The sequence below is a fragment of the Rhinolophus sinicus genome, chromosome 18 (genome assembly GCF_057876585.1).
Source record: "Rhinolophus sinicus isolate RSI-liver-muscle chromosome 18, RSI-T2T, whole genome shotgun sequence".
Lineage (NCBI taxonomy): Eukaryota > Metazoa > Chordata > Mammalia > Chiroptera > Rhinolophidae > Rhinolophus > Rhinolophus sinicus.
Genome location: NC_142518.1, coordinates 16985553 through 17012319, shown reverse-complemented (window position 1 = coordinate 17012319; position 26767 = coordinate 16985553). Strand labels below are relative to the sequence as shown.

The 26767-nt window shown below is 41.6% G+C and overlaps 2 protein-coding genes and 1 pseudogene across 5 annotated transcripts in view; 1 reads left to right on the top strand and 2 right to left on the bottom strand.

The window, feature by feature from the left end:
- POLA1 (DNA polymerase alpha 1, catalytic subunit) overlaps positions 1–26767 on the bottom strand; it is a 313058-nt gene that overhangs the window by 280931 nt on the left and 5360 nt on the right. For 2 of the 4 annotated variants that reach the window (XM_019757051.3, XM_074324219.2), the window contains exon 1: positions 942–1095. The exons of the other annotated variants lie outside the window; for them this stretch is intronic. In XM_019757051.3, the coding sequence (XP_019612610.3) occupies positions 942–966 (25 nt within the window). In that variant the 5' untranslated portion in view covers positions 967–1095. Of the gene's footprint in view, positions 1–941; positions 1096–26767 lie in introns of those variants that run through there. 4 annotated transcript variants of the gene reach the window in all.
- Positions 4469–8380, bottom strand: LOC109461089 (mitogen-activated protein kinase kinase kinase kinase 4 pseudogene; annotated as a pseudogene).
- The window catches only part of PCYT1B (phosphate cytidylyltransferase 1B, choline), a 115743-nt gene continuing 107949 nt past the window's right edge, over positions 18974–26767 (top strand). The window contains exon 1 of the mRNA XM_019757054.3: positions 18974–19273. Coding sequence (XP_019612613.1) covers positions 19055–19273 — 219 coding nt within the window. The 5' untranslated portion in view covers positions 18974–19054. The remainder of the gene's footprint in view (positions 19274–26767) is intronic.

Genomic DNA, 26767 nt, shown 5'->3' with positions numbered 1-26767 from the left:
TGATTAGGAAGCAAGTTCTCATTAATAGTGAGGTATTTGAGTGACAGGAAATGTGACGCTTGAGTAAAAAAAGCGAAGCATGATTTGAAGTTAGAAGTTTGATGAAGTTAAGTCACACTTTAGTTGAACACTGTTCAAAAAATCAGAAATCAGACAAAGCCATTTGCGGGTTTTGTATTCTATTTTTGGAAATAAAAGATTACCACTAAAAACGGAGTGATACAGTGCATCCAAAATGCTGCTGAACTGATGCATTTTTTCAGAAGCCTCACCAGAAATGACTAGATTGTGGACACTATTTCTGTGCAATACTTAAAGAACTTTCCATAGAATTTGAAAGAAAAATTGTTAATGCATAAAGTAGAAACCAAGTACCTAAAAAGACAAATTGCAAAAAAAAATTAAAAATAAAAAAACAAATTGCATTTGTATCTTCTGGCTACAGCACTTGAGCTTTCTTTTCTGCTTAGTTACAACATAAAACAATTTTCCAGGCAGTTTCTATAAAAGGGATGGCGTACTTCTGTTCTAGCCCTCAAGCGCATACTTGGGGCGGCAATATGAAATACTTTCGGCCAAGACTGTACCCGGCGGGGGCCAGTCTCGATATAGGTGTGCCCAGCACATGGGACGTGATTCACCAAAAGGAATAAAAAGAAAGGCAGGCTAGTGTGGAGACCCAGAGTGACAGAGGTGACGGAGCATCCCAGACAAAAAGCGCCGCAGTGGGGTTGCCAGGAGCAAAGGGCCCTGCAAGGAAGCCCCATCTGACGCCAGTACGTCCAGCTCTGGAAGACCAAGGTCCGCGCCCAAGACCCGCGGGGCGATTCGGCAGAGCGCCTAAGGAAAAATAAAACAGAGACCCACCCTCGAGTCCCCACACCTGCAATCACTCCACAGTCCCCGCACTCCCGACCCGACCCCGAGCACCCCCAGCTCACAGTCATCGCCGTGCACGGGCGCCATGGTCCCGGAGTCTCCCGATTCCGCGCCAACCAGCCCAAAACTGGCGCGGGGGCCGAGACAGGCGCCAGCCTGAAAGCCAATCAGCGGCTCCGAAGGCTGCGGACTTCCGTCCGGAAGGCCACTGACGTGTAGCGCCGCGTCGTGCCCCGCCCTCGGCCTTCCCGCGGGCGCGCGTTTCGCGCCGTGTGATTAACCCTAAGGGAAAAGCACCAGCTGAGCAGAGGCCGAAGGGAACAGGAAAAAGAAGCGGTCGGGCGCTGGAAAGGAGCCTTCCGGAGACTCGCTGCGCAGGCGCACCTGTGCTGATGGGAAAAGATTTGAGTGCGTTGGAGTAGGGGCTCTTTGGTTCTGAGAGATGATTTGCCGGGAAAAGAGATGCAGGCTGGCAGTAGGCTGGACGTGGTTGGACCGGTTTCCCAGGACCCTGGGAAAGCGACTGCATCCTGCCGCACAGAGGCAGGCCTGATACTGTGTCAGAGTGCGGACACAGTTGCTGTATAATACATATATTATAGATAGATAGATACAGATACAGATAGATATCCAAAAAAGTATACATATTGTAAGACAGTAAAAAACTGTATTAAAATTGTAATACTCAATATACACCGATAACAAAAGATGAAAACAAGTCACGTTTGACTTCTGCAATTACAAGAGGTGCTCAAAGTGGTTACATTGTAATTTTAATACAGTTTTTTCCTTTCTTTAAAATATGTATACATTTTTTGGCACCCTCTGTATATACATACATACCAGGGGTGCCAAAAATATATATACACATTTTAAGAGATGCTATCTATGCTCAAGCAGTAGTTCGCCGTAATCAGAAGTGTCTGGACGCTGATGGTAACCACTGTGAGCACCTCTTGTAATTGCAGAAGTCAAACGTGATTCGTATTCATCTTTTGTTAACAATATATATTGAGTATTACAATTAATACAGTTTTTTTTTCCTTTCTTAAAATGTGTATACATTTTTTTGGCACCCTCTACACACACACACACACACACACACACACTGACCACATAAAGCTATATGCACCATATTAACCAAATGACCAAAAGCAGCATCACCAATCAATAAGGGGCAGTCATATGCCTCTTGATGTGATGCACTTAGAAAAAGGAACATCACCTACATAGTCTTCGTGCAAAAAAATGTTTAACCTGAACCTACCTACCCATGAAGAAATGAGATGTATTCAAAGTGTAGGACTATCTATAAAACATCTGGCCTGTACTCCTGCAAAATGTCAGTTATGAAAGACAAAAAGGGTGTTAGATTCTTGTACATAGTACAAAGCATGCAATGTATGCGTCTCATTTATTGTTTAACAAACAATAAGAACAGAGACATCGGCATGTGCATCTTAACTAAAGAACACATATTAAACCAAGAACTTAAAATGAGAACCATCTCTGAGTACCATTTCATGTAGAATTAATTTTAGCCGTGGAGGCCAATGCATCTGAACCCTTTTCTCATACCCACTAGTGCATAGTGCTTTTGGCCCCGTGCCCCCAGAGAGCAATATTAGATCCATGCCCTCAAGTGATTCATCATGAATTATAGACCAATGGGCAAATCTTTTGTGATAACTGAGCCCTGGATCATAGGATAAATATGCAATGTCATAGTGAATAAAACCTGCCCCAAAGATAAGTAGCTATACTAATGCTTCAGAACCTACTCAACCAGCTGCATGAACTAACACTTGGGAATGGAAAACCAGAATTCATCTGGGAATTATTAAAGGTATTGGAGCAAAGTTAAGAATTATGAGTTAGAACATTAATCATATAGTCAGTCAATAGTGAATTTTAGCAGAGGATGGCAGCATGAGGATTTCTTACTTTATCTATGACTTTAAAGTTTATAAAGTTTACAGTAGTGGTTTTATAAGTTTAGAACATTGATTCTCAACTTTGGCTACAAATTAGAATTATCTGAGCAGTTTTTCAAAGTTCCAGTGCCCTTCCGGACCTATTAAATCAGAATTTTTGATGATGATGGGATTCCAATGTGCAGCCAGTCTAGAACAAAGAGTCTAGACAAGGTATTGCTAAACCTTAGAATCATCCGCAGGATGCATAACCCAGACATAAATATCCAGTCGAACAATATGTGGTCACATATGCCTGGACACATCTTTTTCCATCAGGAAGGAGAGCTCATCTCCCACCTATTCTAAAGACTTTCACTCTTTTTTTCTTTCAAATTATTACCTGAGACATTTATTACAAATGTCATGAACATATTCATAAAGTAAAACTGGTTTTAAAAAACAGACAGAGAACAAGAGAACAAGAAAAGCCAGGGCTCTGATATTACACCTGAACACAGGAAGATGTCATCTTAGGAATAAGCAATATTAACTACATTCTTAAAATAGTTTTAGTGCATTGTATTTTTAGAAAAGGGAAATACCGCCCCCTCCCCCGAAGGTTCCTGCAACACTGAGCAGTTTGTGTGACTATTCTAACACGACCCCCTGTCTGTCTGCTGGCAAACCCCAAATTGAGAAAATGAGGCCCTTGTGTTGTAGGCTCCAGGCGCCACCAACCACTAACGGTGATGTGGTGAAAATAAAGCACCCTGCTCTCTCCACTTAGAAAGCAGACTGCATCGGTCAGCATGATAAAGCCCTCTGGCCCATCTTCGGGGACAATTTCTCTTGTCCCTACTGAGACCGGCGACAAAATAACAGTCAAACTTCAATCTGATAGTTTTGGTATTAAGATTAAATTAAACATTAATGTTTTCCTCCAAAAACATAAACTAAACCACCTCTTAATGCATTAAAAACAATAAGGTAGGCAAAAAAAATAAATAAACATGTGGTTGAAAACATTTTTTTCCTCTGCAAGTGCAGACTGGTAAAACTGTTGTCGCACTTCTAGGTTTAAACAAAAATTAAACCTTTAACTGAGGCAGTGCTAATACTGTCACACAACAAAGCTCTGGCCATTAAACAAATGCACACATATTCTTTTTCCCTTTTTTTTTTTAAAGAACCATCTGCACATGATTTAGGCAAAACCTGGTACACAGAAAAATGGCTGAGTTCTTGGCCAAGCCAAAAAAAAAAAAAAATCCAAAGAAACGAAAATGGGACCCCCCCTTAACCAGCCCCACCCGCCTCCCAAGCCCCACCCACAAAAAAGTTATCCTAGTAACTGTGTCTTTCACATTTTATAAATATTAACTTCTTAAACCTGCACCTTCTTCTTTGTCCACATATTGTCACATTACAAAAAAGAAATGTCAATTAAATACATTGTTAATGTTACTATATTAAATCTGCTTCAGCAAACTGCTCTTTAAGACCACCACTTCCCCTCTCCTTGTGCCCACTTCCAATAAACCAACGGCTCGTTCAAGGTCTCCACCTTCAGACACCCGTACGATAGTCACTCAGAGATAGGAATTCTGGAGCAGAAGGAAAGGCATTTGCTTTCTGGTCTGACGCTCAAGCCCAAGGCTTGTAGCACCTGATGGTAGAATGTGAACAGCACCAGCTGCATGGCAGCCTCAATTTATTTTCTGAGTAAGGAAAAGAAAAGAATGGGGGGAGCCTGGTAAGGGAGGAGCAGGAGGGAGAGGAGACAAGAAGCCCACACGTGGTGTCTGCGCACACAGCTGTCTGTCCTGGACTCCCCCAGTGCGGCTCTGAGCTCCAATTGCCAGGAATTCCAAGTTCTCAGGATCGTGATGTCCTCAGGGACGGGCCACCTCACCGCGGCGCTTCTACCAGCTCAGCAAAGTCCTGCCCAGCGGCATGAAGTAAACCTGACTGCTGCCACCAGACCGAACAGATGCGAAGAATACCTTGTCCTTGCGTTCACATAAGAACTTCAGTCTTTGAGCCCTTTTGTGCATAAACACCCATCCAGGTGACCAGTTTCCACAGATCGGATCTCTATGGCCTTTTCCCCCCAGTCCATCATCTGATTGGATCGGATGTATGCTACAGACGTGGGCATCTCTCCCCACTGCAGGACCACGTCCTTGGTGATCTTTCCGTAGGTGTTTACGTAAACCCCTTGTCTTCATAGCACACCAGAAGCTCCATTCCATCTGTGTTGGGGAGGATGATGATTGCATGGGGTTTGATTCCACACTGGATATGTGTTGGTAGGTAAATGTCATACACTGATCCTGAGTCCATGTCGACAGCATGGGACCCAGCACAGGACCCATAGATCACTTTCAGCCTCTGACCTTCCTCAACGGTGAGATCCACGAGCAGTGGCTTATGTACCAATTCTCCAAACGACTTAAAGGCCATAAATTTGTGATATGGCTTGGGTGCCCACACATAAACTTCCACAGAACTCTTCAAAGCAATTACCAGAAATTTGATTCTTTCATATTTTACAACTTTATAGTGCACACATCCTTCCAAATCCCCCACGGTTATCAATCCCTGCTTCTTCTCAACTTCCGGATCATTATGAAGTATTTTATTTCTTAACCAGGACAAATAGTAGACACGTAACTTATCCTTTTTGCCAGATATTGTCACCAAGACATCTAAGCCTTTGAGGACATCCATTTGTTGAAACCGTCTTTGGTTGATCAGAGGATACACCTTCCCTTGGCCACTTCTGTCCAGCAGCATCAGGCCACTCTCTGTTCCCACTAGTAAATTCACTCCCCATAAAGCAGCACACAGAATCTCAGAGTTAAATCTCTTCTTGTATTTACGGATCTCTGGGGTGTCACTCTGTGGCCTAGTGTTGGTGGGATTCACATTGACCACTGAGCCCTTCCAGGTAGGATCTTGCCTTATGGCTTCCGGTCTCATTCCATCACAGGAAAATCCCACCACAGAAGTCACTGTTGTCCCACTAGATGGAGAAATCTGTAGTAATCTGGGGTCTATAAAAGGTGTAAAGGAGGAGGGAGATTTGTGTTCCTGGAGTGTGCTACTAGCGGACTGAGTCTCAGTAGTAGTGAGCTTGTCCTGGGGTGTCTGTGGGGACATGGTGGGAGTCAGCTGGCTGGAAGATGGGGAGGAGGAAGTGGAGGAGGTGGAGGAGGAAGGGCTTTGCTGTAAGAGATCTGCAAAAGGTGAATGCAACCGGCAAAACCATTGCTCTCATGATGGCTGGCACGCTTTTGGTCAACTGTACTCTGGCAGACGATCAGAGTGCCCTCCTTGGATGGGGTCATGGCCGGCTCACTTTCTACATCGTCGTGGACAATCATGGTTTTCACGGACTCCGTTTCACCGTTGCTCAAATTCAGAGATGACGCGGCTCTGGTGTCCTCCGGACGTGGGCTCCTCCGCCTCCTCCTGCTCTGCATCGTCGTCCTCCTCATCCGTGGTCCCCAACTCTTCACTGGACGAGGAGTAGTCTGTCACCTTGTGCGGCGGTCGCACATCTTCCACTGCCCGAAGCTCCTTGGCCAGTGCAGTCAAATCCACTTCACCAGCAGGTTTGAGAGGTTTAAACACTTCTTTTTTATCTTCAGGTTTTTTTCGCTGCATTTTCAAGGCGCTGAGATGGAGAGCCTTAAGATTTGGATGATGATCTCACTCGGAAGCGCTCCCCCGAGCCGCTCTGAGACCCAGGGTGGGGGCCAGGCTGGGATCCCGAGTTGCTCGACCCAGAGGAGCTGCCACTGCCCAGCCTGGGCACCAGCTTCTCCACTCTCTCCCACAGCAGCCTGGGCTCAATACTGCTAGTGGAGTTTCGTTGACCTGCTTGGCTACTCTGCGGCCCACTGCCCTGTAGTGGGGAGTCCCGAAGGGACAGAACAGGGGAACGAGATGTTGTTCTCACAGGAACCTCTCGAGCGCGGTCGGTGGGCTTGTGGTGGGGCTTAGGGTCTGGGGCGTGGAAGCTGGGCTTGCTCCGATCCGGGTGCTGCGGGTGCTGCGGGAGCTGTGGGTGCGGCCTCTGGTGGTCGTGCTGTTCTCTCTCAACTCTCCTCTTCTCCTCTTCTGCCCGTCTCCTCTCCTCTTCTTCTTTCCGCCTTCTCTCCAGCTCCTCTAAGCGCCTCTTCTGTTCCTGTTCTCTCCGTCGCTGTTCACGTTCCTGCTGCCTTCTAGCTTCACTCTCCTTTGTTGCTCCTCTAGCCGCCGCCTCTGCTCTTTCTGCTGCTCGATCCGCTTCTGTCTCTCCGCCAGCAGCTGCCTTTTATACTCTTCCTGCTCCCGGAGCTGCTGTTCCTGCAGGAGCTGCTGTCTGCGAAGAGCCTCGGAGCGCTCCTTGTTCTCCTGCTGCAGTCTCAGGAAATCCCGGCGAAGGGTGGACTCGCCGGGCACGTTGACAACGGAGCTTGGCTCGCCTTCCTGTTCAGGCACGTCCTTCTCTTCTTCCTCACTCCCACTGTACTCATACTCAGTTTCATCTTTCTCTCCTCTCTTCTTTCTGGTCCGGTCTCTGTGGTCCTTGAGCTGGATTCTAACTTGCCGTTCGTTTGGCTGATCCCTGATAAAAGGCTGTTCCAGAAGCTGCTCTGTGGAGGGCCGCTGCATGTAGTTCTTCACCAGGCACCCTTCTATAAAACTGAAAATTTTCTTTGACCATTTTTTTGACTTCAGCCGGGGAGGAGGGTCTCTGGGAATGAGTAACAGTGCTCTCATTGGATGCATGTCACAGAGAGGGGGAGCACCTTCTGCCATCTCAATAGCTGTAATGCCACAAGACCAAAGGTCACTTCGGTAATCATAGGTGGCATCTGGGTTCTCATCACAGGCGATGACCTCCGGAGCCATCCAGTAGGGGGTGCCTATGAACGTATTTCTCCTTCCAACGGTCCTGTCGAGCTGAGCACTCACACCAAAATCCACGAGCTTCACCTCTGCATTCTCGGTCAGCAGCACATTCTGGCCCTTGATGTCCCGGTGAATCACGTGATGGATGTGAAGATGCGCCAGACCCCTCAAGATCTCCCTGGAGATGTAAGCTATCCAGTCGTCTTTGAGCGTGTTCCCTTTGGTGTTCTTCACGAGGTCTGTGATGGACCCGGCCCCGCAGAACTCCATCACAAGCCAGAGCTGGTCATCATGTCCTGGAGGGCTCTTTTTAATGAAAGCACCGTAATATGTTGCAATATTCCTATGATGAGAGTATTTCTTCAGCGTATTTATCTCCAGTTTGATTTCTTCCTCTTCATCCTCAGTAACATCCATGACTTTGATGGCTGTCCGCTGACCTGTTTTAACATGTCAACCCATATAGACTTGTCCGTAGGTGCCATTTCCAACCACTTCCACCAGCTCAAAAATCCCAGCAGGATCCTGCAGGGAGGAGAGATCGATGTCCACCAGACTTTTTGCAAGGGAGTCGTTCGCCATCTTCCCTTTTGGCCACCAGACCAAGAGTGAGGATGAAGATACCGATTTCGGGATGATTTCCGTCGCAGGCCAGGCCACCAACGGTGCCTTCTCAGCCCGGACTCCGCCTGGCGAGGCCGGGCTGGACGGAGCGTGCACGGGGCGGCAGGACTTTCACTCTTTAATGTCTTAGAGCATTTAGTACTGTGTTTTCCTATGAATGGAATAATATCTGGGTTACCTAAAAGACACTTACGTAAGGCTAGCACTACTTTAAAAGATCATTCTGGAAACAAAAGATGTTCAAAAGTGGGGGAGGGAAGCATATCTCCTAGATCACACATTACTAGCTAGGTAAGCCTGCAGAAAAGTTATATATGTGTGTATAAATCTGAGGCTTTCCAAGACATATATGTTATTCTTAGATCAAAAACAAAGGTTATGTCTTAATTGATCTTTACTTTCATTTGCCTCGATTGGCATAAATAATCAATGGCTAGCTACACATGATGACTCACTATGTTATATCTATCTATACCTCTTTAATACATTGAGTATGTTTCTAAAAATTCGTGTCAATATTTGTTTGTTTTTTATATGTTGTCTGCCTTAAATTTTCAATTCAGCTTTTAATTTTGAGATAGTTGTAATTTCACATTCAGTTATGAGAAATAATACAGAAAAATCCCATGTATCCTTTACCCAGTGTCTCCCAATGGTAACATCTTGCAAAACTATAGTACCATATCACAACCAGGACACTGACATGGATACAGTCAAGAAACAGTACACTTCCATCTCTAAGGATCCCTTATGTTGCCCTTATACAGCCACACCTGCTCCCCTCCTGCTTAACCCTCTACCCCCACCCCATCCTTAACTATTGGCAACCACTAATCTGTTCTCCATTTCTGTAATTTTGTGAACAGGTCTTTGTATGGACATGTTTCATTTCTCTGGGGTAAATACTTAGGAGTGGAATTGCTGTGTCATGAGGTAAGTATATGTTTAACTTTAAAATAAACTGCCAAACTGTTTTTCCAAAGTGACTGTGTGCTATTTTACATTCCCACCAGCAGAGTATGAGAGATTCGGTTGTTCTGCATCCTCGGCAGCACTAGCAGTTTTTATTATATCTTGCACTTCCCTGATGATTAATGATGTGGAGTCTTTTTAGTGACTATTGGCCATTTGCAACTGTTTTTCTGCATTTGTTCTTTGTTTCTCTCAGTTCTACTTCTCTGGTTTGGTTTTAATGAAGCATTTTATATTATTACATTTTATCTCCTCTTGGTGTATCATTTATACTTCTTTCTTAAAAACTTTTTAATGATTTACCTAGGGTTTACAATATACATTGAAAAATAATCTAAGTCCACCTCCAAATAACATTGTACTGCTTCATGTGTGGTGCAGGTACCTTATAACTGAGTATTCCCAATTCCTCTCTCTCATCCCTTGTGACATTGCTGTCATTCATTTTACTTATCCATACACTATAATTACCCAATACGTTGTTACTGCTTTGTTTCCAACAAAGCTATCTTCATAAGAAGAAAAAATTATTTTACCTTCACATATACCTTCTCTGATGCTCTTCTTTATGTAGATCCCAGTTTCTGACCTGTATCATTTTCCTTCTGCCTAAAGAACTTCTTTTAACATTTCTTATAGGGCAGGTCTCATGGCAATGAAATCTCTCAGTCTTTGTCTGAGAAAGTCTTTATTTCTCCTTCACTGTATTTGTGTGTCTGTGTGTGTGTGTGTGCACATATGTGCACGTACATGTGTGCTTACACTTTAACAGCTTTTTTTAAAAAAACCATTCATATAATGAGAAGTTATTTCAAAGCTGCTTTTTAAAAGAAAAAATGTGAATGCATAGTAAACAGCATTTAATTTCCTACCGTGGAATAATCTCTCAAGAATGGTAATAATCTAAAACAGTGAAAAAATTCACAATCATTAAACAGGCCTCCATCTTTTGATATTAAATAAATGGACAAGATCTAAACAACACTAAATAATGAAAAAGTTTCAAAGTTGGCATAACATGTTTGTTCTGTCAATATTTCAAAATTCCATAAAAGATTACAAAAATCAAAATAATGAATTATGAACAAATAACATTGAAAAACATAAACAGAATTATTACATATCCACAATAACAGGAATTAAAATGAGGGTCAGTCTATATATTTTTCATGCAATATTTTTTGTTCTCTTGGCTTTATACATCATCACAATCAGAATAAATGAAGTCAAGAACATTTCTGATCATTGCTCAGAATTGTTTTAGGATTTCAAAATATCTTGTTGCTATTATTTAAGCAAGTAAAAAGAATTTGTTCTATTTCTTAAATTCTACAAGTTGTTCCCAACCATATCTTCCTTCTTCACTTTTGAAGGGTAATTTCACTGGATATAGAATTCTAAATTGGCAGGTGGTTTTTTCCCAACACTTCAGTGATTTCAGTTCACTCTACACTTGCTTGCATGGTGTGATATTGTAATTTATAATAAGAAATACATATTTGGTCTTCCTCCCCATTTCTGGCACAGAGCTCCTAAAACCCTTAGAATTTCCTAAGTAACAAGAGTCATAAAGATGTCTTTTGTTGTATTAATGGGGTGACTGTTGGACTAGCACCAAAGAAAAGGATGGGAGCTGGTTGCCAGTGGAGCCAACCATGTGATTAGAAGATTGGAACTTTCAGTTCTACCCTCAACTTCCAGGGAGGGGAGAGGTGCTAGAGATTGAGTTCAATCTCCAATGGTGAACGATTTAATCAATCATGCCTATGTAATGAAGCCTCCATAAAAAGCCAAAAGGAGGGGCTTTGGAGAGTTTCTGGGTTGGTGAACATGTGGATATTTGGGGAGAGTGGTACACCTCTCTCTACTACTAGGAGCTTCCATGCCTTCTCCCATATACCTTGCCTTATGCATCTCTTCCATCTGGCTGTTGCTGGGTTATAACCTTTCCTAATGAACTAGTGATCTGTTATTTCTCTTAGTTTTGTGAACCACTCTAGCAAATTAATCAAGCCTAAAGAGGGGGTGCTGGGAACCTCCAATCTATAGCAGGTCAGTCGGAAGCACAGGTGACAACCTGGACTTGGAACTGGCACCTGAAGTGGGTATGCCGAAGGGTGTCAGTTGTGTAGGACTGAACCCTTAACCTGTGGAATCTGATGCTATCTCCAGGTAAATAGTGTCAGAATTGAGTTTAATTGAACACCCTGCTGTTTTCTGAGAATTGCTTACTGGTGTGAGGAAACTCCCCCCCCCCCCCACCACACACCACACACCCTCATTGGCACACATTGGAAATTGGGCCTGAGAATGCTTATTATGTGGAATCTGATGAGAAGCTCATGTCAATTCTTATCATTATTCTTCTAAAAGTAAAGTTTCTCCCATCCACCCCCCAGCCCTGCCTTCCTTCCAGATTTTCACCTTCTCCTTTGTTTTATTGCAGTTTGAATATGATATTCCTAGGTGTAGTTTTTATTTGTTTGTTTGTCTGCTTGTTTGTTTGTTTGTTTGTTTTTGGTATTTATCCTGCTTGGTGTTCTCTGCGCTTCCTGGGTCTGTGGTTTTGTGTCTGTCATATTAATGATATAGTATATGTAAAATTCTTGGCCATTACTACTTTGAATATTTCTTCTGCCCTGTTTTCTCTTTCTTCTCCTACTGGTATTTTGATATTGTTCCCCTACTCCTTTCCCTGACTATAGCAGTTCCAATCTATTTCCTCAAAGCCTTGTCCTTTGTTGACTATGGTTGTTTTTATTTTTCCTTAGGTGAGACAGGAATGCTGGGGAGGGCTGAAATTACCTTCCCTAAGCAGGGATAATATTGCAGTATTACCCTTTGACAAAGTCTTGCCCTCTAACATAATCTTCCCACCTCTCAGAGAGTAGTAGGCCTTTGTGACAGAGAATATTCTGGAAAGGTTTCCTGATGGTTATTCTTCCTCTTCCCCCTGCCAGGGCTTCCAAGGGGATCTTTCTCAGATCCTCAAGGTGAGAACCGGAGTGGGGGTGGGGGTTACTGGAGAACAATCCCACAGAACTACGGGGTCCTCCCTATAATTGCAGCCCCCAGGAATTTCTTAATCTCATGCTAGTCCATATTCACCCTCCAAGAATTCATCAAATTTACCATTTAAGTGTTCCCACCAGATTATGGTTCCAGCAGCTTCTGTTCCAGGTAAGCAGATCTCAGCAGTGAAGCTCTGTATGTGCCTATCTCTCCAGATTTCAGGATGGCAATTTGCCCTGTTATCTCAATCCTCTAATGTGTCTTTAAAAAGCCATTGATTTTTAGTTTATCCATATTTTTCTTGATATAAGGATGGTAGCAACAACTTCTAAGCACTTTACATGTAGGAGCTGAAACCAGAAATCTCTTGGCCATGTCCTATAGATATTCTTTGACGAACTATTTATTCAAATCTTTTAAAAAATTACTTGTCCAATTATTAATTATAGGAATTTTTATACATTCTAAATAGAAATTCTTTATAAATTTTGTGTTTTGCAAATATTTTCTCCCAGTATTCAGCTTACCTTCTCATTTTCTTAATGTGTCTTTTGAACACCAAATGTTTTTATTTTTTATGTAATTCAATTTACCCATTTTTTTCCTTTATGGGTTCATGTTTTTTTGTGTCCCAGCTAAGAAATCTCTGCTCAACCCAAAGTCATAAAGATTTTCTTCTGTGTTTTGGTCTAGTAATCTTATGGCTTTTACATTCAGGTCTATGATCCATTTCATGTTAATTTTTGTATATAGTGTGAGATAAGGATTGAGGTTCTTTTTTTTTCTTTTGCTTATAGATATCCAGTTGTTCTGGTACCACTTTAATTTTTAATTATGGTAAAATATACATAATATATAATTTGCCATCTTAACCATTTTAAAATATGTAATTCAGTAGTGTTAAGTACATTCACAGTGAACAACCAATCTCCAGAACTTTTTTTCCATCTCAAACTGAAACTCTATGCCCATTAAATAATAACTCCCCCAGGCCCTGGCAAGCACCATTCCAAAACTTTCTGTCTCTATGAATTTAACATTCTAGATACCTCATATAAGTGGAATCATATAGTATTTGTGTGTGTGTGTGTGTGTGTGTGTGTGTGTGTGTGTGTGTGTGTGGCTTATTTCACTTAGCATAATGTCTTCAAGGCTTATCCATGTTGTAGCATGTGTCAGAATTTCCTTCCTTTTTAAGGCTGAAAGGTATTTTATTGTATGTATAAACCACATTTTGTTTATCCACTCATCTATCAGTGGACACTTGGGTTGTTTCCAGCTTTTGGCTATTTTGAATAATGCTGCTATGAATGGCATGTTTTTTTAAAGGTAGTTTTTTACCACTCAATTATCTTGGTACTTTTATCAAAAATCAATCTATCACATATGTGGGTCTGTTTCTGGATTTCCTGTTTTGTTCCGTTTATCTGTATGTCTATACTAATGACAATACCACGCTGTCTTGACTACTGTAGCTTTTTAGTAAGCCTTAAAATCAGGGATTCTGAGCTCTCCAACACTGTTCTTTTATTTTTTCACTATTGTTTTGGCTAATTTAAGTCTTTTGCATTTCCATATAATTTTTAGGATCAGGTAGTCAATTTCTACCAAAAAGCTTGCTGGGATTTTGATTGGTATTGTATTGAATCTATGGATGAATTTGGAGAAAATAGATATTTTAAAAATAATTTTGAGTCTTCCAATCCATGAATACAGTACATTTCTCCCTTTTTGTAGGTTTTCTTTCATTTTACTCAGCAGTCCTTTAAGTTTTCAGTGGACGTCACTTCCACACATTTGATTAAATTTATCCTTCAGTGTTTCATGTTTTTGATGCAGTTTTAAATAGGTATTGTTTTTTAAATTTAAATTTCCAATTGTTTGTTGCCATCTAAGATTTTAATGCCAAGCCAAAACAGATGACCTGACTGTCTGTCTTTCCCTTTACTCAACTAGGGCTGGTGGCATGACTGTGGGAACACAGTTTTCGTTCTTTGGCATTTCTGCTGAATTGTCATTTATGCAGAGAGGAGTTTGGAACACTGTTACTGAGCCACCCAACATTTTCTTTTAGAGCCCAGCATGGAGAAAAGCAAAACCATTTCTAAATTGGCATCTTGGTTTCAATTCCAAGACCCTGGCACAAAGTTTCTTAACTATCTAGATTTATTTCAAAATGTTAGAGTTTATTTTCTTAAATCAAAAGTTTGTAAATGTTATATGTTATATGTTGCTCTTTTTCTCTGTAGATTTTCACAGAACATCTCAATGTGTTTCTCTTATAATCACCAATTGATGCAGATGGATTGTCTACAGTCTGGAATATTTGGAGACGAAGAAGTTCTTAGAAATCCTTTAACTTGTGGCCCCTCCCACAATCTTCTTCAAGATTCACAGTTGAAGGTAAAGACTCACTTTTGCCTTGGTTGGTGAGAGAATGGAGGAGAGGAAAGGGAAAAGGAGAAAGATACAACAAGCCAGGTTTTCTGCTCAAACACAGAAATTTTGCATCATGAATGGGCTGCTGGCAAACAGCAAAAAGCCATGGGAAAGATGTGGAGGAAATTACAAAATATATCATTTTTAGTTTTTCTGACTATATCAAGTCAGTTCTATGTCTGGCAGGATGTCAGTTTTTCTGTTAGAAAGAAAAATGTCTGTAAAACCCCAGCAATCCATTAAAATAATTGTTATGAGGCGAGGGGAAGAAAATTATTTCTGAGTTACTCGGCTCATCACTGTAACATCTTAGAGTTTTGTTAATGGCCCAATGGATGAACAAATACATGTCTTTGCTTAAAGCTTTGTGCTTTCAGCAAGTTTCTGCAAATTAAAACTCCTATGTGCCAGAAAGAAAGTTAATACATTCCAGAAGTCCTTGCTCCCTACAATTTCTCAATGCATCTACTTTTCTTTGACACCAGCTGTTCTCCAGATCTAAACTCTATTCTCAGCATTTATTCATCTGCCCCCAGTCCTTTCAGGATTACCTCCCACTGTCAAATCAGATGGCTTTTCTTTGTGCTGTTCTCCTATCCATTCAAAGTCAAATTGAACAAGAAGGAAATAGTGCAATTTTGATGCCAAATTAATTTTTTCATTAACAAAATATTTATTGAGCACTTAATGTGCCAAGCACTCTTCTAGGCACTGGGAATATCAGCAGTGAAGCAAAGTCCCTGCCCTTTTCTTCTCCTGAGAGAGAAAGATAATAAACGAATAAACACAATAGTCCCTTGGCGATAAAAAAGCAGGATCAGAGGGAATAGCGCATGATAAGTTGAAGGTGGTAAAATAGATTGTTAAAGTCAGGAAAATAGTCAATTTGACAGTACCTCATAAACTGATTTATAATTCTGTGAAGGGTGGTACTGCTGTAATTGCCTCCATTTTTTTTCACATGGTTGAAGGCTTGACACAAAGTAGATGCTCAATAAATCCAATGGCAGCAGTAATATGCAAAAGACCAAAATTCTACACTTGAATTTGAATGTGTCTTGACATCATGTGGATGGAGTATGTTTTTAGTCCATACTTTAGAAATGCAAAGTCCATACTTTGCATTCCTTCTTCAGAACTATTGCTAGCTAATTCCAGCAGATCCGAAAAACCAAAAAGGGAAGTGTCACAGGTAGTCCATTTCCTCCAGGAGCAAAGAGGTTGCCAATCCCTCATCTGTTCCCTGACTTTATCACAGGACTAAGACCCCCCAAAACAGTCTTAGGGGAACTCAACAGTCAAAGAGTTTCTAAGCCCAGTTATCTGGCATACACATAGTCCATGATGAGAGGCATTTATAAAATGCTTCAAGGATTTGTTTATTCATTTAACAATCATTTTCGAAGCAATTGTTATATACCAAGAACTATGCCGGAGGTGGAGCAAATTGTTCTACCTCGGTCCAGAATCTAGCCCCCAGCCACTTAGATTCAGATATCTTAGATACAATCAGATTGTTCATACATTCAGAGATGATCAAACCTTTGATGACAAACTACCTGTATTTAAAATAACCAAAAATGCTAATTAATTCATTAATTTCTACAGTGACTTAAAATACCTCTATGTGGACCTGCTCCTCACATTTGTGGGGTAACGACAAGAATATAAATGTAGGCCCATATATCATATGTCTAAATACTTAAAAGTTTGAAATCTTGCTAACAAACTGTGTGTGTGTGCTGCAGACCCATTTCCAACTCTATGGGACTGCACAACTAGGCTCCACCCACTGACACAATTCTCAGAGCTCTGGAGCACCCCGTATGGTAAACCACTGGGAGTCGTTCACAGGGATCCCCTGATATCTTTTTAGCTCATGAGACTCTCAAAAGTAGAGAAGACCTCAGAAAGCCACCAGTAAGTGTTCAGATAATAGACACTTTCAGAATCCAAGGGTAAACAGTGTAATATACTGACCTGACTAGGTTTGTGATAAGAATACAGTCAGTATGTAGTTATATTGGTAGCCCTTTCTCCATTCTATTTGCTTTATAGTCCGAATTCATCAAAACCTATCCTCTCAACGTTCTCATGTTTATGACAAATAATCACCTACTCTAAGCAGGAATTAACTGAGGGCATAGATTGGCAGTGATTCTTCTTTTGGATGTGAGATAAGAAGCTTGGAAATATAATCAAATGCACTGTCATTCAAAGAGATGACAACAAGAGGTAATTTCAAAACAAGCCTCTTGTGAACCATTAGGTCTTAATGACACAAAAGTGATTTTTCCATTACTGAGAAGAGCAAACCAATGCAAATAGAGATAGATGATGTTTTCCTGGCAGTTGAACCAGACTTCAGTATAGTTTCAGAGAAACCTTTCGTTCAAGTAGATCTACGCTGCAATCAAATTGGGCCATCATTTCAATGGATTCAGGGAACCATTCTGAAAGAAATAATGTGCCCAGGACTTGGGTTGTTGTTTTTTTCCCTCTCTTAGTTTACTACCTGGAACCCACCCCTGGGGTGTGGCTTACCTCTGACGGCCCATCCCAGCCTCTATGGGGGATGATCCATGGAAGATAAGAATGTGGATGAAGGCAGAGCATAGGAATGAAGAAGAAAGAGGTATCTGCAAAAATGCTTGGATCTGAAAAGAAGTGTTGCAGGGTGAGGGCTATAGCAAACTGTGGGGAGAGGTCCGATACAAATATAGTTTCTATTTCCTTGGATTCCTCAGTTGCTTCTAGACTCAAGTTCATGGAGTTTTCTCCCTATTGCCCTCTAAAGTTTGGTCATGCTGAGTATTCTCTCCTAGCAATCCTCGTATCATTTGGAAAAATAAGTGCATTAGTCCTAGTTCAGTCAGGGAAGCAGAACCACTTTGAGCTGTGGAGGAGGGGATTTATTAGAGGAAATAGACATGGCCAGCTGTGAGTGGGGTTAGGGGAGTGGAGGTCCAAGGGGGAGTTGGAGGATGGGAGAAGCCACCCACCCACCTGGCAGTCAGAAGCCAAGAACATCCAGCTGCCAAAGTGGAAGCCCACAGGAAGCTACAGGAAGCTGCTCCTACCTCTAGCTGCACAGATGTCCAACGGTAGGTCCGGGGCTGCTATTGGTCAGCAGAGTGAGCAGTTGGGAAGATCTGGACCCAGAGTGAAGGAGAGTGAAGATAAGCTGGGACCCTCTGTTCGTCACCACACCCAACCATGACAACCTTTGGAAAATAACGACTGCTGCTTCACTCTCGCCTTTCCAAATCTTGTGCAAATTCCCCTTTTGGACAACTCTAGCCCAGAGGAAATGTGATTCTAGCTCACCAAATTGGCACACTACACACAGCCACGTTAGTAAACTAGCAGCTAATTCACTCACAGAGCTCCCCCAGCAACTGGCACAGCAGCCAGACAGAGAGAACATGGGATGGATGGATGGATGGATGGATGGATGGATGGATGGATGGATGGATGGACAGACGGAAAGGTTGAAAGGATCCTTCGACTGATGAGAACAAGTTTCAGTGGAATATGTGAGAAAGCGAAAGTGAGTTTTCCTGCTAGCATGGGACACAGGAAATCTTTACGTGGCTAAGGTGAATTTAGATGGACAGCAGTCTTCATTCTGAACTGAAGTATAATCCTCTCGTTAACCGTCAGCAGCCACAGTTCCCATAGCACCTTGCTGCAGCCAGATTTTAAGAGAATCTTTTTCTCGGAAAGGCCCAAGCACGTGCATGTTTAAAGAGTTCTTTTACCACACCATGTTATCTGAAGGGAAATCACCTCAACACAAATTGTGAAAATTCTACATAGTTAAAATGCACAAATTCTTTATCAGTGGGGCTTAGAATAGCTCCTTGGGAGAGAGAAAATGTTTATTAGAATCAAAGTATGCGTGAGAGATTTATTTTCTCTCTCTTTAGTCTCCTATTTAAAGAAAAGCGCTGATTTGTATATTGACACTTTAAAGTCTTGACCACTTTTTATCTTGAAAAAAAGAGAAAATATTTGTCATTCCAGGAGCATAATCAGTTGAGCCGGCACACAATGACATAGTTAATTCACCAACGGAATTTGTTGCCATAGCTCCAGTGAGGGACAGGGTACATTGAACAATGGCCTTTTTCACAAGTGCAGTGTTCGCCACAACCTGCCTGGCCCCACACAACAGGCCATCATAGTTCCAGCCCAAAGCACAGCAATTGTCAACGAACAACAACCCACAGGGGGACAAGAGGAGGCTTGTGGAAAGTAACACAAGAACGTCCAGCAACTTGGATCTCTGCTTATTCAATCATTGGGACATGACTAGCTCCTCCGAGCTTATTTTTGAGCTTAACCTTTGGTCAAGTGCTCTGGTAAGTCCAGAGAAAGAAAAATTTCACACTGTGATTCAAAAGAATTCCAAAGAGAGGACACTAGAAAAGAGGGAAAGCAGATCAGGAGCAGACATGGTGGGCCACCAGGAATGCAGCATGGAAGAGGACATCCAGGACAGTGGCACTCCCAAATTCTGGCGCAAGGTACTGTACATGCTTTCTTACCGACTTTTGCCTCTTTGAATATCAAAGGAGCTTCAGAAAGTAAAGTCCGATGTAGCTGTGAGTGTAATGGACCTGCGCTAATTAATACAGTCACACTCAAAGTGGAATTATTACCCGCCCCATCTTAAGGTGATACAAAAGGAAAATTGTGCTTAGTATTTCGTTATCCCCTTACTGAGTATGCAAGCTCCCTGGATCGTTAGATGACAGGAACAAGCTCTCTTTCAAAAAAAAAAAAAAAAAAGTCAAATCAGGATGAGGAAATGTAGATAGTTCAAGGGGAAGAATGATGCTGTGGGAACCTGGGGGCATTGGAGAAGTGTTTTAAGCAAATGTTCATTACCCTCTACAACAAGAAATTCTCCTAATAGAAAAGTCATAAAATCCTGATTACAACACCCATTTCTGAATTCCTTGTAAAGCAACTGGCACGTACATGAGACCACCTTCTATGGTCTTTTATCTATTTGGAGGGAGTTGCCTAGGGGGGTGTGCAGTTCGGTGGAGCCTTGTGAAACCAAATGAGTTCTGGATGAAAAAGTTTAGGCGGTGGGACCAAAATAATAAGAAGGATTCCAGGTGATGTGAAGAAGAGGTTAGGACCAGGGGAAGCTTCCTAGCAAGGGTGTAATTTCTCTGCTTCACAGTAAAGCTGGTTTCACACCACTCCTGAGAGTGGTTTTTCAGGCCTCAGGACACCGGCCCTGCTGTAACCTTCCCACGCCCCTTGGAGTGGCTGTGGATGGCTGGTTAAAGTGCCACATATATGCCTCAGAAAGTAGCCTGGGTCCATAGCCACTGGTACTTGAGCTACAACTGGTAGACCGTTTATCCCAATTGGTCCCTTTCCTGTTCGCCTCCATATTATCTCAGATTTGGAGAAATTTGTATGTTGAAGACTCATGAGTTTTACCAGCTCATTTTGTTGAGTTAATGGGGGAATCAGTAAGCATTTCAGTCATTCATTCAGATGTGGAAAATTCAGATGATCTTTCTATGTCCAGTCATGTAGAATTAAATCTATGCAAATATCACTCTGTACTCCCATACCTTTTGTGATTTGAAAAATAGCCAAAGGTTTGTGATCGCATGGATCTCCCAATAGTGTCGCTTGTCACTTATCATCATAATAATGGCTGGCAGTTTTAGTCCTTAGTAGGTGGCACGCCCTGTGCTAAGTACTTTACATGTCTTATTTCATATGACTACATTCAATCAAAGTGCTCAAGCTCCTAACCACTAGCCAATTCTATTAAATTGTGCCTCAGTTTCTCCCAGTTAAATGGAATGGGTTAATTTCATCTCCTTGAGCAATCAAGACGAAGTCCATTATTGAATGTAACAATAATAAAGAAGTGATTTCATTGACATTTTAATCACGCTTTTTAGTTTTCAATGTACTTTTCATACACAAGCTGACCTCAACTTCTATAAATTTACCTTTCTGACTGCCAGCCCTGATGTGCATTATACATTGATACCCCCAAGCTGACACATGACCATTTCTGGCTATTGCTAATGGTGCTGCTTACCAGCCAATAATTATAAGCATTGTCATTAAATATTGTATCTGAATGCTGAGGACAATTATGAATTTAATAAAATTTTTGAGCTCTCTAGAAATGCAAATTCCCTTTAACCAAGAGAGTTGGTTGTTCAGTTCCCAAATATTTAACTTTGGTACTTGATTGGCACTTATTTAGAAATACCTAGGAGAATGACTGAACTTATCTCAATTTCTCTTGCCCAAATCCTGTGAGGAAGATATTATTTATATTCCCATTTTCAAGTGAGAAAATTGAAACTCACAGCGGTGAAGTAAATCATCCAAGGCAGTAAGGGTAGGGCTGGAATTCAGGTTCTTGGAATCCAATTTCACTTTTTTCTTTAAGCCTACACTGTCAGATAAGGTAACCACTACCACATGTAGCTGTTTAAATTAATCAAAATTAAGTAAAATTTAAAATTCAGTTCCTCAGTCACACCAGCCACATGTCAAGTGCTCAGTAGCCACGTGTGGCTGGTGGCTACCTTATTTGGACATCTGGACAGCGCAGATATAGAATATTCCATTGTCGCAGAAAGTTCTATTGGATAATGCTGCTTTAAGTTGTAATGTCTCTTTTGGGTATATGTTGACACATGTCCTCAAAATATATTGCAGTTCTGTTACAAGTAATATTGATTTAAAATTTTACAGTAAAATCTCATTCATTTGAAGTCTCATTTGCATAGCACCAAGTTAACTTTGATCTGAAAATTAATAATATAGATAAGAGTCAAGGAGACATTAAACACACTTCAGAGACCAAAGATTTTTAAGCACCATCAAATAACTCCAGAAGCACTCACTTAGATGCAAGCAATTGATATGATAATTACACATCATTTTTATTTATTCATTAAAACAGGGATCCCCTAAGGTGCCCTGGTAGGAAATAATGTGGTCAGCCTTGTTCTTTTTAGCAACCCTCCTGCTATTTCTAAATTCTATGTAAAATCCTTTTATACTACTTATTTACCTTCCTCTCTTCCTTTGGATCATAAAGTAAATTGGTAGCATAAAATACTTTCACACTGAAATTTTTACTAGCTCAAGATCTAAATCCAAAGCCCTTGCTTCTCCTACTATCTCCCAGGATTTCCTCGAAGGAGCTTTCCTGTGGGACCCCAGAGAGCTTGGCACATAGTAGGGGTTCCATAGATATCTGTTGATTGGCTGACAGAGACAGTTCTTGCAAGATGCTAGTCATTGGAGTACACTCTAATTTTGAACAGAGAATTCATGAATCAAAATGAAAACTCTCTCACATTTCTTCTTTTCTTTTTACTGGTCTTTGCTGCAAAATCTTCATGGTGAGATAAGGGTTTCCATTCCCACCCCCCGACACCCCCAGCCCCAGGCAACCACAAATCTTACTGTTATATGGATTTGCCTATTCTAGACATTTTATATAAATGGAATTATACAATATGTGGTCTTTTGTGTCTGGCTTCTTTTACTTAGCATATGTTTTCAGGGTTCATCCATGTTGTAGCATGCACTAGTACTTCATTCCTTTGTATGGCCAAATAATATGCCATTGTACGGATAAACCACAATTTTTTTCTCCTTTCATCAGTCAATGGACATTTGGGTTGTTTCCACTTCTTTGTTATTGTGAGTAATTCCCCTATGACATTTATGTTCAAGGTTTTTGTGGACATATATTTTCAATTCTCTTGAGTGGAGTTGCTAGGTCAAATGGTAACTCTATTTTTAACTTTTTGAGAACTGCCACACTGTTTTCCAAAGAGACTGTACCATTTTACATTCCCACCAGCAAAGTGTGAGGGTTCCAATTTCTCCATAGTCTCACCAACACTTGTTACTTTCCTTTTTTTAAGTAATAGCCATCCTAGTGGGTGTGAAGTGGTATCTCACTGTGGTTTTGATTCACATGTCCCTTATGGCTAATGACGTTGAACATTTTTCATGTGTTTAATGTTCATTTGTATATCATCTTTTGAGAAATATCTATTCAAATCCTTTGCCCATTTTAATTGCATTGTCTCAAAGACCCATCTTTGCCCTAAAGGAATGTTTCTCAACCTTAACACTATTGACATTTGGGGCTGGATAATTCCTCGTTGTGGGGGACTTTCCTGTGCATTGTAGGATATGTAGCAGCATCCCTGGTCTCTATCTACAAGATACCAGTAGCACCCCCCAACTTGCAACAATCAAAACTGTGTCCAGAGGGGCGGACGGATGGTTCAGTTGGTTAGAGTGCGAGCTCTGGGCAACAGAGCTGCCGGTTCAATTCCCACATGGGCCAGCGAGCTGCACCCTCCACAACTAGAATGAAGTCAATGAGCTGCCGCTGAGCTCCCGGGTGGCCAGATGGCTCAGGTGGTTGGAGTGTGTCCTCTCAACCATAAGGTTGCCGGTTCCACAAGGGATGGTGGGCTGCACCCCCTGCAACTAACACCGGTGGCTGGACCTGGAGCTGAGCTGCGCCCTCCACAACTAAGACTGAAAGGACAACAACTTAACTTGGATGAAGCTGATGAGTCCTGGGAAAAACACACTACTGTTCCCCAATAAAAAGTCCTGGAAATACACACTGTTCCCAATAAAGTCCTGTTCCCTTTCTCCAATAAAATCTTAAAAAAAAAAACAAAAAAACACAAAAACTGTGTCCAGACACTGCAAAATCACCCCGGGGGTGGCACAAAATCTCCCCTAGTCAAGAACCACTGCTCTAAAACATCCTCCTGTGCAGCTAAGAAATACAGAGGGTGCCAAAAAAATGTATACATATTTTAAGAAAGGAAAAAAACTGTGTTAAAATAGTAATAATGTATACCGATGACAAAAGATGAATGCAAGTCATGTGTATACATTTTTTTGGCACCCCCGATACTTACATGGAAACATAAGTCAATTTTAGTGGAGTGATGGAGGCAGAAGCTGATCTGAGTGGGTTGAGGATGGTGTAAGAAAGTGGATGGACCCTGGGGTGTGAACTGACCTTCCCAATATTTATCTTATGGGACATAAATATTAAGGTTACAAATAAGAATTAGATAGCATTTACAGATAAACAACTCAATATAGTAACACAAAAGAAGTTTTAAGACTCTATATGAAAGTATCAAAAGTATAGTACAGTACATGTAGAACTACTGGATTTCTAAGAAGGGGAATTTACTGTGAGCTGACCTTTGGAGCAGAGTGTCATCCCTGGTTCTCCTAGGCATGAAGCACAAATGACCATTAAGTGGCCTTTCCCTGTTAGACAGCTCTCGGCTTCATTCCTCAAGTTAATCTCATCCCTTGGGAATGTGTGCATATCTGTCTCAGAGGTACATTGTTGGGTTGCAAGGAATACTACTCACTAAGTTAGCTTTTTCAGTAGGAGGAATGCAAAAGACTGTCTATTAGTATCCACAGAAAGCTGAAAAGCAGGTCTCAGCAAGGACAGGACCCAGAGCAACTTGAGAAGCCTTCAGCAGGGGCCATTTCTGGACATGTTTAATGCTCTGCCCACAGCCCTGCTCCAGACCCACTCACTCTCCATCTCATAGTTCTATGTAATTCCTGAAAGAAAGAATTTGAGGATCTGAGAAACCACTGAACAGGACCTGGTTTGGAGCTCTTAATCAGGCGTCCCAACCCAATTTCCTGGGCTGTGGGGTAGACCAGTTTTCACAGATGAGGTGGGGTTGGGGGGAGGGAGGAATAAAGAAATAGGAACACAGGGGGTGGCCGGATAGCTCAGTTGGTTAGAGCGTGAGTGCTGAACAACAGGGTTCCCGGTTCGGTTCCCACATGGGCCAGTGGGCTGCACCAGCTGGAACTAAGATTGAAAAGGGCTACTGGACTTGGAGTTGAGCTGCGCCCTCCACAGCTAGATTGAAGGACGGCTTGACTTAGAGCTGATGGGTCCTGGAAAAACACACTGTTCTCCAATATTCCCCAATAAAATTTTTAAAAAAAGAAATAGGAACACATCATAGATCCTGTAGTCATTCCACCACCCATACAGATTTTTGTCCCACTTTTTAATCTTCTCACTCATTTTTGCCCCACTGTCCCCCAAAACACACAACGCGTGTCTCAGAAATGGCCTTAACTGTTGTTTGCCAGTTGAAAACACAGTTACTACCATTTACCTCGCTCTTTTCTTTAGTGTCTATGGGACTGTGATCTTGACCTCAAGTACCCTGACTTTAGAAAGGGGGTGGAAGGGTGTAAATTACCCATAATGTTTTCTACTTAATAATGACATGGTAGGCAGGTGTCAGCTAAACTGAGATGGGCTATTTTAACAAGAGAAATATCTGTTTGGGAGCAGTGTCTGAATTCCCTTCATCCCACTCCTCCCCCATTGGCATAACAGTTGGGAATTAAGACTGCTGAGATGTTGGGAGGTGATACATCCTTCCCACTAGTTAATAAAGTGATGCCCAGCCTTCACAGTCTATTAATTAAGAAGGTAATCAGTGCATGCTTTGAGTTTGCTATTTGAAACTCAAAGGCAATGAAATCAGAACACCACTCAGATTTTTTTCCTCATAAAGAAATGAATAACAAATTAGGGCCACAGAGCTAGAGTAATCACATCTTGAATGATTTCTCCTGAGCATGCATTTAATAACCTGTATGTGTTGGGTAATAAGAACAAAGAAAGGCAAAGTTAATTATCTAGGAAAAGCTTCATCAAGGTGTTTTGGTCACAGTCGCCCAGGATTTCTCAACCTTGGTACTACTGATATTTTGGGCCAGATAATTCTTTGTTGTGGGGAGCAATCCCACGCGTATATTAGGATGTTTAGCAGTATCCCTGGACTCTCACCAAGAGATGCCAGTAGTACCCCCTACCAAAGTTGTGACAACCAAAAATGTCTCCAGACACTATTAAATGTCCCCTGTGGGGCAAAATCATGCTGGATTGAGAACTACTGAATTAACCTCATACATTCCTTCTCACTCCCCATCCTCTCCCCCTCCCGCCATCCCTCCAAGGTTTGCTGTTTTAAACACTTAGAACAAACATTTCATATTAGGACCATCTGTATTTTCCAGGGAATTGTTGGAAAATAAATTGATTGAATCAAAAATTACTTTTCCAGATAAGAAGGACTCTCTGTATTTCTGTATTGAAAAGTAGCAGACATAAAGAACAAAGGAAGAAGGTCTAATAAAGGTATTTATTTAAGGAACTCAGCTAAGCATTTTACTTGTATTTAACTCATACAAAACCCTCAGGGGCATTATTAGCCTTAGTTTATTGGTGAGGAAACTGAGGCTTAAAGAGTCTAAATCATTTGCTCAAGAAGACAGTTTGGAACTTAGTAGTGGAGTAAGAAGTCTGCTGGCAAAGTTTGTGCATTTTCGCTTACTGCCTCAGTATATGCACTTAAAGTGCTAGGTATTTAATAAAGCAAGGTGACCAATTTTTATGGTTTTTTTAAATACAACTTTTATTATAGAGAGTTTCAAACGTGTGCGAAATTAGACAAAACAGTATCTTCCCGTTTGAGCTGTTCATGGACTCCTCACCTAGTTTCAACAATGATCAACTCCTGACCAATACTGTTTTACCTAGAGCTTCTCAACCTTGGCATTATTCACATTTTGGGCTGGACAATTGTTTGTATGTGTGTCCTGTACACACACATAACCAAAGTCAATGTCTGACTGATTCGACAGGTAAAAAGTACATTGAGTCACTTTGGATTCAGTTTATGACTTACATGGACAGTGAAAGAAAGGTAGCCAATTGTGCCAGCCAATCGTGCCAGCTTCCTGTACTCCTTGTCCCAAACACCAAAAAGGACAACAAGGAAACAAAGGAGGCTGGATGACCTCAACTCCGATTGCTGAAGAGCCCATTATAGACCGTAACTAACTGGTTTTCTATTCTGCAGTTCTATACTGAGGTGGGCAGGGCAGAAAGCCCTGTGACTCAACAGAAGTGAGGAGGC